Source organism: Canis aureus, chromosome 18, assembly GCF_053574225.1.
Source record: "Canis aureus isolate CA01 chromosome 18, VMU_Caureus_v.1.0, whole genome shotgun sequence".
Lineage (NCBI taxonomy): Eukaryota > Metazoa > Chordata > Mammalia > Carnivora > Canidae > Canis > Canis aureus.
Window position 1 is genome coordinate 30,174,758 of NC_135628.1, and position 17,274 is coordinate 30,192,031.

At 35.3% G+C, this 17,274-nt stretch overlaps 1 protein-coding gene across 19 annotated transcripts in view; it reads left to right on the forward strand.

Annotated features, from left to right (window-relative positions):
• CRPPA (CDP-L-ribitol pyrophosphorylase A) overlaps positions 1-17,274 on the forward strand; it is a 340,908-nt gene that overhangs the window by 98,471 nt on the left and 225,163 nt on the right. For all 19 annotated transcript variants that reach the window (XR_013356810.1, XM_077856701.1, XM_077856693.1 and 16 more), the window contains one exon: positions 4,636-4,681. Coding sequence is in view for 18 of the 19 variants with exons in the window: in XM_077856701.1 (XP_077712827.1) it covers positions 4,636-4,681 (46 nt within the window). In the remaining variant the exon portion in view is untranslated. The remainder of the gene's footprint in view (positions 1-4,635; positions 4,682-17,274) is intronic.

Sequence of the window (17,274 nt, forward strand, 5' to 3'; positions counted from 1 at the left end):
TCATCATTGTCTGTTCCTACCACCCTTTTATTTTCTTCTGATACTTTCCTAGCTATTGCTCTAGTCCTCTTGAGCTTCTTCCAGCTTCTTCATGACATTGAATTGTCTTCAGTATAGGCTTCTCATTTAATTTTGTGATCTTGACATTTTGTATGGATAAAAGAGTTTTTCATTTTCTGTTGAAACCAAAGCAATGGAATCTACACTAAAAATTAGTGTTCTAATTCTATACTAAAACCAAAAGTGCTACCATTTTTAAAAATTTGAATCTGAAAAAAAGGTTTAGTACAATGAGGCTGAAACTGATACTGAACTCAGGTGGCTGGCATATGATTGATAAATCCTGAAATGGTGAAAAATGCATTTCAGGCAGCATTTTACTACTTTATACTTTGTATAAAGTAAGCAAAGGAGGATTCTAAAATACAAATCCAGAATACCTTCCCCTGCCCCTCAGAAGTCAGGGAGTTCACCTGGGCAGTGGTGTGAGCAATGCCTAGAAATGTCTCAGGCCTTGCATGTAGGACTATTTGAACTGTCACCAGAAATCCCAGGAGAGTTATTTTGTATTTTACATACTTTTTTGTAGAAGTAAATGTTCAGAGTTATATCACCCCTCTTACAATGTCTCCTTTGGGGCCTGGAGGAAACATTAATTGCTCTAAATCACCATGTAGGGTAGAGGACATTCCCTACTCCCCATGATAAAGACAACCAATCACAGAGGCAAACAGGATTGATCTCTGGGATAGGAATTTGCTCTCATGCTTTCCCTGAGGGGTTGCCTTGCCAGGCCTTAGTGAGCACACTGTTACTTGACAAAATTTCATCTAGTGGACATAAAAACTTCCATTCCTTTAATTGATAATTGTACCATATATTTGTCCCAATATACTTAAATACTTGCTCACTTACTATATAGAACTACTTGAACAGGCTTTTTGTTTCTTTTTGTTTTACTCTCCTTAAAGCATAAAAGATTTATAACCAGGTATTGAAGAAATTTAACTGTGTTCCATTGTCTGAAAATACTTGTTAGGAGGAGTTTCTGAAGTGTTTGAGTCATCACATATTATTGAAATAACGGACTTTTCAGGAATTCTTTTGATGAGAGGTACTTTTTTTTTTTTTTTTTTTTTTTAAGAACAAAATAGTCTCACTTCTTTTTAATCTCAAAAAACAGTGTGGTGACCATTTTCTTTTTAGAGGTTTTCATTTAGTCATCTAGTCTAAAGAAAGAAATATTTTCTAGATAGACCTAATTGATGAAATGGAAAAAAATAAATACATCACCAAATCTGAATTTGTGTCTTATAATGTATTTTTTTTTCTATTTTTTTCTTTCTTTCCCATTCACATTTTATTTGTTTGTTTGTTTATTTATTTATTTATTTTTAATTTATTTTTTATTGGTGTTCAATTTACTAACATACAGAATAACCCCCAGTGCCCGTCACCCATTCACTCCCACCCCCCGCCCTCCTCCCCTTCTACCACCCCTAGTTCGTTTCCCAGAGTTAGCAGTCTTTACGTTCTGTCTCCCTTTCTGATATTTCCCACACATTTCTTCTCCCTTCCCTTATATTCCCTTTCACTATTATTTATATTCCCCAAATGAATGAGAACATATAATGTTTGTCCTTCTCCGACTGACTTACTTCACTCAGCTTAAAATGTATTTTTAAAAATTTAGAATTCTCTGACTTCTGATTATTGGAGCTACATACTCATTTTCTTATAAGTTAAAAGATATGAAAGAGGGGACTAAGTGTTCTGATTCACATTAAGATGGTGGCCAACTGAACTAGGCTCTGAAAAGTCTAAGTTACTCTATTGAGTGTCAACACAGAGTGACACAAGTAGGTGCGATTAGTGTCCTGTAGAATCCACCTTGAGGTAGCTGAGGATAAGCCTGGGCTCCGTGTCAGAAGGCTGTTGCTCTGGCTCTGAGTTTTAGGTTTCTCTTCTATTGAATATTTTTTTTTCTTTTAGTTACATACCTGACTCAGATGAAATATTGTACAGAAGCACAAAGAAAAGAGACAAAAATTGAGCTTGACTAGGTAAGGGCATGAGGCCCTGAGCCCCGGTCTTTAGGTGGCTTCTGAGTCTCTACTGAGCAAGCAGCATGAAAATGAGTGAATCAGAGGATTGAGGGCTCCATTCCATCACTAAAGGGTTGATATTTTCTTTTAAAGTAACTAATTTTCATAATGTATTGTGCAAGGTCAAAAGAAAGCTACAGATCATGCAGACAGAAGGAAATCAACTTCAAAACTCATTTAATAAACTTTTGAAAATTAAAAAAAAATAAGGAGAGGGCAACCCATATTCCTGTAAAAGTTTGACAGAAAAAGTGTAACTCATCAATTTACAATTGCAACATTTTCCAGTACTGTTCTCTTTGAAGTTAACTGTTTCAATTAGAAAAAAATTCAGCTATTTTTACATGCAGGACTTTACCAGTTTGTGAGAAACATTTTGTACTTTATTTTCATTAAATCTGTGTTTGGTGAGAGGTGGAGTTGAAGTAGTAAATAAGGCTTTATATAGAAGGTATTAGTAAACAATAAAAAAGCTTTAATCTGTGTATAGTAGGTATCCACAGCCTACAAGAAACAGTAGACCAATGGAAATTTAGGAGTCTGACTTGTTTACTCAGTAAATGATTTAATAACAGTGGAGAAAAGGCCGTTAGGTGATACAAATATGTATCTTACTAAGATTGATTGCAATGCAAAGCTGGTAAGTCTTAAAAAACTGGTCTTTCAAGAATGCTGGAAAAGGGATTTTAGGATTCGAGACCAATTTTTTAACTTAAATTCATCATTAAGATCTCTGGGGGGCCGGGGGGGAAGCATAAGATACTTTCACAGTTCCTGTATTTTAATTTTGAATGTGGTTTTACTCCTTAAAGCCAGAAGGAATATAAAGGAATAATGGTAATTAGATCTCTTCCTATTTCAGTTCTGAGTTTACCCTACACAGCAGAAAATCATTAAAGAAAAACACTATTTTCTCATTTGAATTACAAATACTGAAGCCTGATTTCAGTTACCTAGTTAACTTTAGGTTTTCAAGGAAACAGAATAAAAGCTTACCTAATGGAATTCTTTCAGGAAAATTTGTCAAAATACTGTTTTCACAGGTTAAGGAATTTTGCTTATTCTTTTCATAGCTATATTCCCCAAACTTAGAACAGGACCTAGAACACAGTAGTTATCAGATAAATATTTGTTGAACGAATGAATGAGATCAGCATATTATTTAATTTGGTAAATATGTAGCATGGACCTTTAAATGTCTGTTTTCTATTTTCTGCCCAAATACTGGAATCTAATTGTGGATTAGTAACTATAGTACTAGTTTTGGTTTGCATGTGCTTGTTTTATCAATAATATAATAATGCCATATTTGACTTTAATACTTTAGTTAAAGGCTCAAGCGATTTTCTATCTAACATCTTTTAAAAGATTTATCTATTTGAGAGAGAGCATGGGAGGAAGGGGCAGAGGGGTGTGGGAAAGAGAGATGACCTTGATATCATGATCTAAGCTGAAACCAAGACTCAGACACTTACCTGACTGAGCCACCCAGGCACCCCAATTTTCTATCTTATGTGTTAGCTACTACTTTAATTGTGGGTTATAGGATAATGTTTTGCAGCAGGTTTTACCTGCCAAGATAAAGGCATAGCAGGGGGATCTATTTTGGGTAGAAGTGCCCTGAGCAGCTTAAGCTGAACAAAGTTTTTGTTCAAGTCTAGTTATGAGATAGTCTGAAGGAAAAAAATATGAATTATAGACACAGAAAAATACTCCCTTGGTAAGTACTTTTCCACATAATCATCTCAGCACTTTGATGATGAACAAACTCCTAAGCTTATAGTACTTATTAATATAGTGCATTATCTTCTAGGTTTTTTTTTTTTCAATTCTGACATAACTCGTTCTGCACTGCCACACATCTGACATATTCTGTGCTTGAGCTCATAGGATATGTTCTGGGAAATCTCTGCGCTAGGATTATGGCAGGTTACAGTTAGAAGGAGGATGTGCGTTCGTCAGAGAAGCTAATGATTGCTCTTACGTACACAGAGCTACCATCGTCTCTGTGAGATCCACATATTAATAAAAAACTTAAAAGGTGAGCCTTATCTACATAAAGATTATCTGCTTCCTTCAGTTCAGAAGGAAGTCTCCCTTGATGTGAATTAATCCTTGAGAATTCCCTCATTTCAACTAAAAATACGTTTTAGTGATTTTTGTTACACATACTCCTTCCTTCCTTACGACATAAAACTTTACTATTAAGCAGTGATAACTAGTAGTGCTAGTACTTTCTTTTTGAACATTACCACGTCATCTTTGAAATAATAGTTTACTCATATTAATAAGATTTTGATAACCACTGCCACATAAGACCTCAATTTAAAGATCCAAAAACCAGTATTCAGCAATTTGCAGAAATAGAATATATTTTTCTGAACTTAGTATTGTTGTTATAATTTAGAAATTGTCAGTACTACGTGTTTACAGTTTTTCCAAAATAAATTGTTTCCGTTGGGGCATAATTTTATTGCTCTCACATTCCTTCCTGCTCTGTTAAGTCTAATGAGGTTTGTTTGTCCTTTAGGTGACCTACAAACGAGATCTGTATGCAGCTGAATCGATTATTAAGGGTATGTTTGGCCTTGTGACTGTCAGTTCCTGTGTTTCAAAAATGTAAGCCAGTTTAGAATTTCTCATGACATTTTAAATCCCAGAATTCTCAGAAGCATAAATGCCTGTAGGCCACAGAGGTCTCTGATTTGTTTTTTGGAAAATAATTACATTTCCTGCTTGTGAAATATCACTTACTAGTTATGTCATGTTGGTTTTAATTTTTATAAAGGAAATACTTAATTTAAGAAAAATATAGGACCTTAACACTATTTAGAAGTAAAAACTGATTTTAATAAATTTTAGATATTTATTTTTACTCAGAGGCCTGCTCCCCCCACCCCCATAACACTGCCATATCAGTCCATTATATTGCATCTTTCATATTGAGATATTCCCCCAAAGTATAGAAATAAGACTAAACGATTTGTTAAATTCCTTTTCAGTTTTGACAATGATTGCAGTTTTGTTTTGTAATTTAGATACAACATGTGTAATAATCCCTTTGTCGTTGTTTTTCATCTCTAGGCCTCACAGCTACACAGAGGTAGTTTATTTAATAATCAACAAATATTTGTTGTTGTGCTGAACACTGTACTAGGAATGTAATGATGACACACAGGGGACATTGATTCCCTATCTTTACAGCCTCCGTCATTTCATTCAGGGTTTCTGAATCTCAGCAGCCTGGGTATCTTAGTCCAGGTAATTCTTCATTTTCAAGATTGTTTTGACCACTGCAGATTGTTGAGCAGCATGCTTTGCTCTAGATGCCAGGAGCACTCTGCACTCCTTCCTCCCTCCCTTCCTCCTGATGCGACATCAAAGATGTGTCCCACAGAAACACTGTTAAAACTTGTGGTTCTGGCAAAAATGACAGTGCCGATCCTGAAGCAAGTGTGGGGCTTCACCATCTGTTACTGACACCTTCGAAATTGATGAAGAATAGATCTGTGTGCTTAGGTTTTGACAGAGAGGTGAAGTTGTAATTCAGAATCAGAAGTTGAAGAAAATGCTAATCTCAACTCTGAATGCATAAGTTTGTTAGATAGGTTTTCCCTCATATTTTGAATAATCAATTGGCTTCACATTGACAAAACTGAAATCTTCTCTCTGGTCATGACATTGTATACTTGTAGTTAGCCCTCAAGGTTTTTGCACCCAAGAATATTGCATTTCAAACCATTAATGTACCATAATTTATAGGTCTGTGTATCTGTGTACATAAACAGATCGTCTCTAGCTATAAATCAAAATGTCAACATGTATTTACGCATCAGCCAGGCGTTGTGTAAACATTACTGTGGAGCAGTTGACTAAACCATGATGTGGTTGGTTATGTTCTCAGCACGAGGAAATAGAAAACTAGTCTGATTTCCTGACACACTCATACCTTTGTTAGGTAGGTACAGTGGACCTGATTTAACCTGTGAGTAGTTGGTAAGTGGTCCTTCTGAAGATTGTACACATTATATTGGCCTACAATGTATCAGAGCAGGCTTCTTATAATGCAAAAGCCTACTTTGAAGTGTTACTGTAGTGAGTATAGTTTTGAAAATTGTATACAGAGAGAGACTGTTGTTTTCTTCTGTAACATGTTTTAGTGTGGTATTTTTATTTTTAATTTACTTACAAAATGTTATTTTATTCTCAGGGAAAGTAATCTGACTGCATGTAAACAGCTAATCAATAATCTCAAAAAATTTCCTTATGCTGTAAGGTTTGCATTTCTAGTAACTTCCTAGGAGATTGTGGTGTTGCTCATAAACTTTGAGGGCCACTCCTCTCTGGCTTCTCCCCTTTTGGAGTGGGGCCTCCAGATCAGCAGCATTGTGATTACCTGAGAACCTGAATGCAGGATGTGTGCCCCCCCCCCCCCCCATTAAATCAGAATATGCATTTTTAGCAAAAACTCTGGCTACTTGGTTTGTATGTTAAATTATGGAAGCACCCCTGTAGGCTGTTTTTGAGTCTTAGGTCATTTCTTTTTAGATAATATTTTTATTGCATTAAGAGCTCTTACTGTGTTCATCAGCCCAGATGCTTTTTGCTTACCTGGGATTGCTACCTGCCCTTATGATTTGCACTAATACTCTCTCGGAGGCCTGATAGGAGAAATAATGCTGGGCATAGGCAAATGAATACCCTTGGATTTTTAAAAAATAAAATTGCAAAATAAAATAAGATATATAGCAGATGATCTGAGTTACAAATTCACCTATTTGCCTGTCTCTAGTGAATGTTCAAAGTATCTTTCTAGGCACTACTACAACACAGTATTTTACTGGGTACTTAGTTTGTGAAAGACAAAGTTTAAAGCATTTTATGTGTGTCATCTTGTGTTTCTCCAACTACTTAAGGATGTAGGTCATGTCACCGTGTCCATGTTATAGGATAACCAAGGGTTCTAAGCAATTATTGATTTAAGAAGGATAGAAAATACATTCTTAACTACAAGTTTCTGTCTTTGGAAGTTTACCTCTTTTTACAGCTATTATCTTTTTTCCTTAAGCAGAGATTGTTCACATTGCCTTCTCTGATATCCTTGAACTACATGTGTTTTCAAATTTGGAGTATTTATATTTTCAGAAGTTAATGCAGTAGATAATGTATTAAGTCACTCACTAGTGGGATTAAGGACCTTGCAACATAATGAAAATGATAAAGCATGAATGGTTACATTCAGTATAAGAATAAAGACTATTGGGCAGCCCCAGTGGCCCAGCGGTTTAGCACTGCCTTCAGCCTGGGGTGTGATCCTGGAGACCCGGGATCGGGTCCCACATTGGGCTCCCTGCATGGAGCCTGCTTCTCCCTCTGCCTATGTCTCTGCCCCTCTCTCTCTGTGTCTGTCATGAATAAATAAAATCTTTAAAAGAAATCATAAAGACTATCGAGCCTTCTAGTCCAACTTTAGGTCTGATGTTTACCACCAAGTTTATATATGAAAACAATTACTGAATTTTCTATTGAAAGACATTGGATTTCAGCATTGCCCATAACTTGGTGTGAACCTCTTTTAGATTGATTCAGTGAAGGTGAGAGGATATGTCTCGGGTTTTTTTTTTTTTTTTTTATCTCATCTCTAACAGTGAATTTAATTGAATAGAGTCATATGTTAAAGGATACAGCTGCATTTTTTCCCCATAGAATTGAAAAATTGAAATTATGGGATAGGTGACTCTTTTCTCCTACCATACTACTTTATCTACTTCTAATTGATGAATACTGAGATCCAGTGTATCTGTCCCTACATTATACATACATTATATATATAACATATGTAAATATATTTTTTTCTCAAAGATGATATGAAATTGGGCATATACACTTTTGTCAAAGTTCAAAACCAGGATTTGAGCACATGGCACTCAAAACTCAAGTTTTTAAGTATGTTACCTCCTTTTTTTTTTTTTTTTTTATTTTTTTTACTGTAATATTGTAACAGACATAATACTATTATGGGTAAACTCTGGTTTAGATTCATCACTTTTCTCTTGGTCATACAGTAAGAGCAAGATGCACAATTTAAACCTAGGTCTCTTGAAGTCTGACTTCACTCTGGGGCACGGGCATGGCCACTTGGCATCTCTGAGTCATGAGCTGCTCAAGCTGACAGCTGTAGTGGATACTAGATTCGTTAGTGCTCTTTTATTCAGTACAGCAAATAGTTTATAAAATTCAGCCTACCCAGTTCTGATTCTGTTGGTTTAAAACTGCATCTTCAGCTGGCCCGATGAAGAGTGAGCACACAGTTGCGACTGGACATGTTCTCTTACAGTGCTGGGCTAAACACACAGTATCATCTTCTAGAGAGTTCCAGAGAGTGTGAGAAAAACAGAATATTGAGATAGCAGGTTTCTAGACATGCCCAGAGAATGAGTAAAAATTAAAGCTCCAAGTCATGATTTCACAATGATGGTTTAGTTACTGTTTAGTTTTGGTATATGTTAATTTTGGTGGTTGAATACTTAACTAGAAATAGCAGTTTTTCCTTTTCTGGGATGAAGCTTTTTTTCATCTTGTGATCTGAGTGTTAGTATTCTGTAAGTCCTTTCTGTGCTGCTTTTTCCACTTGAATGCCAATTATTGCTGTTCAACAAATTATATTTTCATGAAAGTATTGTCTCATTTATATATTTTCAGGCTCTATAAAAGCATTTCCTTGATGAATGTCATGTCTTGCAAGTGCATTTTGTTCTCGCAAGTTTGTCACTGGAATAGCAAGTGTGTTTTGGTGTATCTTAATGTTTGAGTCCATATCTTTGTTGAGTATGAAGATTTTGATGTAACTAACTTTAGGCAAGTGTTTGACTAAAATCCCAAAATTGTGGTTTCCAGCAAGTATAAAACTCTGACTTCTATTTTTGTGTTTTTAGATGTCTTATTTTGAAGCTTAATTTATTCTAGGATCAGTATACTTAAATGGATTTCCATCTACAGTCAAGTATTTGATACTAGGAAATGTGTATATAAAGTATTCTTATATTTGTTGACACAGTTGTCTGCATTGAAAAAGGTACAGTTGGGCAGCCCGGGTGGCTCAGCGGTTTAGCGCCCCCTTCAGCCCAGGGCATGATCCTGGAGACCTGGAATCGAGTCCCACATCAGGTTCCCTGCATGGAGCCTGCTTCTCCCTCTGCCTGTGTTTCTGCCTCTCTCTTTCTGTGTCTCTCATGAATAAATAAATAAAATCTTTAAAAAAGAAAAGAAAAGAAAAAGGTACAGTTAAGCATAAATTTACTATGAGGTTAAACAAAGCTTTGTTTTTTTTAAGTTTTTATTAAAATTCCAGCAAACTTACAGTATAATATTGGTTTCAAGTGTCCATTATAGTGATTGTATACTTCATATGTCATCTGGTGCTCATCATGGCAAGGGCACCCCTTAATCCCCATCACCTATTTCACCCATCCCCCCACCCCCTCCCCTCTAGTAACCACATAACCACAGTTCTTTTTAATTAAAAATCTGTTTCTTGGTTTGTCTTTTTTTTCTGCCTTTGTTCATTTGTTTTGGTTCTTAAATTCTACATATGAGTGAAATCATATCATATTTGTCTTTCTCTGTCTTGTTTTGATTAGCATTATACCCTCTAGCTACATTCCTGTCCTTGCAAATGGCAAGATTTCATTTTTTATGGCCAAATAATATTCCATTGTGTATATACCACATCTTTATGCATTCATCAATGGACAGACCCTTGGGCTGTTTCCCTAGTTTGGCAATTGAGGATAACGCTGCTGTATACATGGGTGTGCATGTATCTTTGGATTAGTATTTTTGGACTCTTTGTATAAATACCCACTAATGCCATTGCTGAATCATAGGAAAGTTCTATTTTTAACTTTTAAAGAACCTCCATACTGTTTCCCAGAGTGGCTGTACCAGTTTGCATTCCCCTCAACAGGGCAGGTGGGGTTGCCCTTTCTCCACATCCTCGCCAATACTTGGTATTTCTTGTGCTGTTGATTTTAGCCACTCTGGCAGATGTGAGATGATACCTCATTATAGTTTTGGTTTGCATTTCCTTGATAATGAGCAATATTGAACATTTTTTCATGTGTCTGTTGGCCACCTGAATGTTGTCTTTGCAGAGACATGTACGTTCATGTCTTTTGCCCATTTTTAAATTGTGTTATTTGTTTTTTGGTTGGTTTATAAGTTCTTTATATATTTTGAATAGTAACCATTTATCAGATATGTCATTTTGCAAATACTTTCTCCCATTCCATAGGTAGACTTTTTGTTTGGTTTGATGGTTTTCTTCACTGTGAAAAGCTTTTTATTTTCATGAAGTCCCAATAGTTTATTTTTGTTTTTGTTTCCCTTGCCTCTCAGGAAAATATGTCCAGGGAAAAGTTGTTATAGTTGATGTCAAAGAGGTTAGTGCCTGTGTTCTTTTCTAGGATTTTTATGATTTTAGGTCTTATATTTATGTCTTTGATCTGTTTTGAATGTATTTTTTGTGTATGGTGTAAGAAAGTGGTTTAGTTTCATTCTTGTGCACATTGATGTCCAGTCTTCCCAACATCATTTGTTGAAGAAACTGTCTTTTCCCCCTTGAATATTATTTCCTGCTTTATTGGAGATTAATTGAGCATATAGTCAAGGCTTTATTTCTGGGTTTTCCATTTCCTTCTATTGAAGTATGTGTCTCTTTTTGTGCCAGGACCAAACTTTTTTGATTACTACAAGTTTGTAATATAACTTGAAGTTTGGAATTGTGATACCTCCATCTTTGCTTTTCTTTTCCAAGATTGCTTTGGCTATTTAGGGTCTTTTGCAGCTCCATACAAATTTGAGATTTGTCTGTTCCAGTTCTGTGAAAAACACTGCTGGTATTTTGATAGGAATTGCATTAAATATGTACATTGCTTTGAGTAAGGTAGACATTTTAACAATGTTTGCTCTTCCAACCCATGAACATGGAATGTCTTTCCATTTGTGTCATCTTGAATTTCTTTCATCCGTGTTTTAAAGTTTTCAGAATACAGGTCTTCTACCTCTTTAGCTAGGTTTATTTCCTATGTATATTATTATTTTGGGAGGGATTATAAATTGGATTTTGTTTTAAATTTCTCTTTCTGCTGTTTCATTATTGATGTATAGAAATGCAGCAGAGGTTTGTGCATTGATTTTTGTATCCTTCAACTTTACTGAATTCATTTATCAGTTCTAGCAGTTTTTGGGGGGAGTTTTTAGGGTTTTCTGTATATACAGTTGTATCATGTCATCTGCAAATAGTGAAAGTTCTACTTCATTACTGGTTTAATTCCTTTTCTTTCTTTTTGTTTGCTGAGGCTAGGACTTCTGGTACCATGTTGAATAAAAGTCATGAGAGTGGACAGCCTTGTCTTATTCCCAGTGTTGGGGGTAAAGCTTGGTTTTTCACCATCAAAGGATGATGTTGGATGTGAGTTTTTCTTTCATAAATGGCTTTATTATGTTGAGGTATGCTCCCTCTAAGCCTATTTCTTATGCTTTTTCTGCATCTATTGAAATGATGACAAGGTTCTTATCCTTTCTCCTATTGATGTGATGTATCACATTTATTGATTTATGGATATTAAACCACCATTACAACCCAGAAATAAATACCACTTGATCATAGTGAATGATATTTTTAAAGTATTGTTGGATTCTTTGCTAGCATTTTCTTGAGGATTTTTGTTTCTATGTTCAGCAGGGATATTGGTCTGTAGTTCCCTTTATAAGTGGTTTCTTCATCTGGTTTTTGTGTCAAGAAAATGCTGGCCTCATAGAATGAATTAAGAAGTTTTCTTTCCTTTTCTATGTATTCAGATGGTTTAAGAAGAATAGATATTAACTTTTCTTTAAATATTTGGTAGAGTTTGCCTGGGAAGCCATATGGTTCTGAACTTTTATTTCTTGGGAGTTTTTTTTTTTCAATACTGATTGAATTTCTTTGCTGGTTATCAGTCTGTTCACATTTTCTATTTCTTCCTTTTTCAGTTTTGGTAGCTTGTATGTTTCCAGAAATTTATCTATTTCTTCCTGGCCATCTAATTTGTTGGCATATAGGTTTTCATAATATTCTCTTGTAATTATTCATATTTCTGTGTTGTTGGTTGCTATTTCTTTGCTCATTTGTGATATTGAGTCTTTTTTTTTTTTCTTGATAAGTCTGGCTGGAGAATTACCAATTTTATTGATTTCTTTCAAAGAAACAGCTCTTGGTTTTATTGATCTCTTCTATTTCTTAAAAATTTTCAAATTTTCTATATCATTTATTTCTTCTCTAAATTTTATTATTTCTTTCCTTCTGCTGCCATTAGGTTTTGTTTGTTATTCTTTTTCTAGCTTCTTTAGATGTAATGTTAGGCTTTTTGAGGTTTTTCTTCTTGAAGTAGACTTGTATTGCTATATACTTCACTCTTATAACTGGTTCTGCATCCCAAAGTTTTTGGACCATTGTGTTTTCATTTTCATTTGTTGCCATGTACTTTTTAATTTCTTCTTTTATTTCTCTGTTGACCCATTCATTGTTTTGCAGCATGTTATTTAACCTCCATGTATTGTGGTCTTCCCTGGTTTTTCTCTTGTGGTTAACTTCTAGTTTCCTAGTGTTGTGGTCAGAAAAGATGCATGGTATGACTTAAATCTTCTTGAATTTGTCAAGGCTTGTTTTGTGGCTTGTTTTCCTGTTCTGGTAAACGTTCCATGTGTACTTGAATGCATATTCTGCTGTTTTAGGATGCAATGTTTGGAATATATCTGTTTTAATCCATTTTGTCACTCTGTGTCTTTTGATTGGAGCATTTGGTCCATTTACATTCAAAATAATTACTGATAGACATGTATTCATTTTTATTTTATTACTTGTGTTTTGTGGTTGTTTCTCAAGATTTTCTCTGTTCCTTTCTTGTCTTTCATGGTATGTTGATTTTCTTTAATGATATATTTGAATTTATTTCACTATATTTGCATATTTATTAGTGGTTTTTGATATAATTACCATTAGGCTTGTATATAACCTCTCTTGCATATAGCAGTCTATGTTAAGTTAGTGGTTGCTTAATTTTGAACCCATTCTTTGCTCCTTTCCTTCCCATGTTTATGTACATATTATCATGTTTTACATCCCTGTATTTTGAGAACTTCTTGACTGAGTTTCTTTTTATAGAAATACTCATTTTTACTGCCTTCATGTTTTCTACCTTCATACTGTCACTTTTGGTTTCTCCTCTCCTCTCACAGAGCCCCCTTTAAAATTTCTTGCAGGACTGGTTTAGTGATGAGGTTATTTAGTTTGTCTTTATTTATTTATTTTTTTCTATTCTGAATGATAGCCTTGCTGGATAGAGTATTCTTGGCTACAGATTTTTCTCAATATATTAGGCCAGTACCTTCTCAACTTAAAAGTTTCTGCAGAAAAATTCCCTAATAGATCTATGGCTTTTCCCTTGTATGTTACTGTCTTTTGTCCTGCTGATTTTAATTTTTTGCTTTATCATCATCTTTTGCCAATTTCATTAAAATATGTCTTGGTATGCATTTGCTTTTGTTCATTTTGTTGGGTGTTATCTCTACATCCTGCATCTGGATATCTGTTACCTTCTTCAGACTAAGGAAGTTTTTAGTTGTTATTTCCTCAAATAATTTTTCTGCCCCTTGTTCTCTCTCTTTTTCTTCTTGGACTCCTGTAATATAGATGTTATTATATTTGATGGAGTCACTGAGTTCTTTAAGTCTATTCTTATATTACAAAATTCTTTTTCCCTATTTTGTTCAGCTTGATTACTTTCCATTACTGTCTTCTGGTTCATTGATTTGTTCATTTCATGTATTGAATCTTTTATCTCTGCTGTTACTCCTTATCCCTTTAAAAAAAAAAGATTTTACTTATTCATGAGACACACACACACACACAGGCAGAGCCATAGGCAGAGTGAGAAGCAGGCTTCTTGTGGGGAGCCTGATGTGGGACTTGATCCCAGGACTCTGGGAATGTGACCTGAGCTGAAGGCAGATGCTCAACCATTAGCCACCCAGGTGTCCCCTTGTTATCTGTTTGTGAAGTGTCTCACTTAAGTTTTCCACTGTTTTTTTCAAGTCTAGTGAGAATCCTTATGATCCTTCTTTAAATACTCCACCAAGCACGTGACATACCTATTGCCTTTAGAACTCTGGCCATGGCCTTACTTTGTTCTTTCATTTGGGGGAAATTTTTATGTCTTCTCATTTTGTCTAAGTCTCTATGCCTGTTTCTCTGTGTTAGGAAATTCAGCTATAGCTCCTGTTCTTGAGGATAATGACTTTATGAAGAAGAGGTCCTGGAGTGCCCTTAAGTGCAGTGTTCCCTGTCCCCCAGGGCCTGGTGTTTTAGGAATGTCTCCAGTGTGTATTATGTTCACTCCACTGTTTTGTCCTGGCTCCTTTATCTTTCAGGCCAGTCATCTGCAGAGGCTCTCTTTACTGTGGGCAGGGTTGGTCCCTGGCCTGAATGTGGTGTGTTTTACATAGGTGTGCTCTGGTCAGTTTGTGATGAGATCTGTCGCTACCACTTCCAGAACCAAGGCTCTACAAAACTCCCAAGTTGGGAGATGGGGTCCGAGCATAGATTAGTTTTGTCTTCAGGGGAGGGATCCCACTGTGCTAGGATTGAGGCAAGTGGGACTGGAAAGGGTAGGTCTCCTGGAGCACAGGGTTAGAGTTTGGCATAAGCAAGTTAGGGGTAGGTGCTATGCTAGTTTCTGCAGGTAGCCCTGTACTGAGGGACCAGGATGGGGTGGTGGTGGTTGGAGATGACGGAGATGCTGCCTGCTAGTTCCTTTGTTCCTGGAGGGGTCTGTCACTGAACACTGCCTCTCTGGGAAGTGCTCTGAGATGAGTACCTAACCTCCCTCCTGTGTGCCCCAGCTGTTCAAGTTGCTGTTCCTAAGCTGTCAATGGATTGTTGGTTTGCCTTCTCTCTAAGAGTAGCTCAGTGCCCTCAGGGCTGGGGCACATAGTAGGGAAGTTAGGTACTCATCTCAGAGCACTTCCTAGAGAGGCAGTGTTCTTTAAACTCCAGGCTTTTTAGCGACACCTGGATGGCTCAGCAGTTGAGCATCTGCCTTAGGCTCAGGGCATGATCCCGATTCTGGGATTGAGTCCCACATCGAGCTCCCTGCATGGAGCCTGCTTCTCCCTCTGCCTGTGTCTCTGCTTTTCTGTGTGTCTCTCGTGAATGAATAAATATAATTTTAAAACAAAACAAAACTCCAGGCTTTAAGCCTTTTGGGTTATAAAACAACATTTTACTACTCCTTTTTCTGAAGTAGAGGTGGATTTGGTCATTGTACTTTATTATTTAACCCTTAAGGCTTCTGTGAGTGAAATTTAAAACATAAACTTTTCTAGAGAGTAGCATGATTAATAAGCTCAACAAGACACTGACGTTACAGGACAAGTTTATAAATAGCTACTTAACAAAGAGGTATTATACTTTTGACATGCCAGCTGGTTGAGCCCACCCAAGCCTCCTCTCCTTACTCAGGTGTATCCAAACCATTAGGGCAGTAACAGAAGCCATCAGTAACATATTTTATCGAGATTTACATTTTTTTTTTGAGATTTACATATTATATACAGTCTCAACCAAAACTTAATTTAATATGCTGACAGACCTTATCTTGGCAGAAGGAGCAATATTCTAAAATTTTCATAGAAAACACCCTATGGAATTTTAAAAGTGATTGCATTTATTTTCTACCATCATCCTTCATCAAATCTTTTAATATATTTAATTTTGTAGATAAAGACTATTTAAAAATAGGGTTTATTGTTTCTTGGTTATAATTGTACAAACCCAAGTAAGCTTGTGTTATTAAAAAAAAAAAAAAAAAAGCCCCATGGTGCCTTTTGTCACCATATTTATGTAAAGATAGAAAAACAAAATAGTGAAAACAGAAAATCATTTTAATTTTTACATTACTTTAGTTAATAGTAGTTAAAGTTCACATAAAAATTCATGTATTCTCAGTCATTATGTAATGTTTCCATTTGTTAAATTAGTTGATTTTGATTTCTCACGTACATTTGTTGATTCAGAAACTTAGAATTTATTCTGAAAATAATTTTTTTCAACGTAACTGATAAAGCCAGCTCTTTTATTGTTAAGTATTTTTTAACAGGTAAGCTATAAATCCCCATATACCTGCTTTTTTATGTTTCATACTGTGTTTTGGAAAATTAAATCAGTAGACAAGCATTTGAATCATTTGTGCTTATACATTGAAAGTAGCTAAGTATACTTGTAAATTGGCTTTGAAGGAAAGGAATAAAGTAAAAGGACATGTGAATAAAATTGATTCAGTGTTATTGAGAATTAGGAAGACTCATTGTGATGTAATATATTTTATGCGTATGAAGAAATTAATGCCTTAATATTTTCGTGATCCTTTAATATTTACACTTAATGTTATGGTATTTTAAGTGTAATATATTGTTAATATTTTTACAAATTGAAAGAATAAAAAATTTTAAATCAGGTTTTCTACATCTGTAACTGGACAATGTTCTGCATCTGTGGTATGTCTTCATCAGGTTTTTCTTGTTAAATACCCAGTGATGGCACCATTTATGTCATTAACCATGCTTTTTGGACAATGCAATGTGACAGCTAAGATTTACATAGAAACTGCAATTTTTGATGTATCTGGCTTTTCACTGTGAGTCTTCATTTTCCACATTTTCACATTAATACCATAACTTCTTTGTACATAATAGTTTTTGTTCTTCACTGTCTTGAAAGTAATACTGTGACTGTATCTTACGTGAATCTGTAAGAACATTTGCGTCAAGCCTTCATTAGTCAGAACAGGAAGATTGCAATATGATTTAATAGCAGTTTGGTTTCCTTGGAATCTTACTGTAAAAAAAAATGTAAATTGGAAAGTTAAATATTTGGGTGATTAGAGAAAGTAGAGTTCACTTTAATTTTGTGATTTCTTTTGTCATTGGTGAGATGCTAATTAAAGCATAGGGAAGTTAATCTGTCATATTAAAAAAGAAACTTTTAAGGTCACAGTGAGTTATTAAGCAATTAGCCAAGTAAGATTTGATAAGACAAAAGCCAGCCAGTTATACTTGACTCTGATGTAGGTAG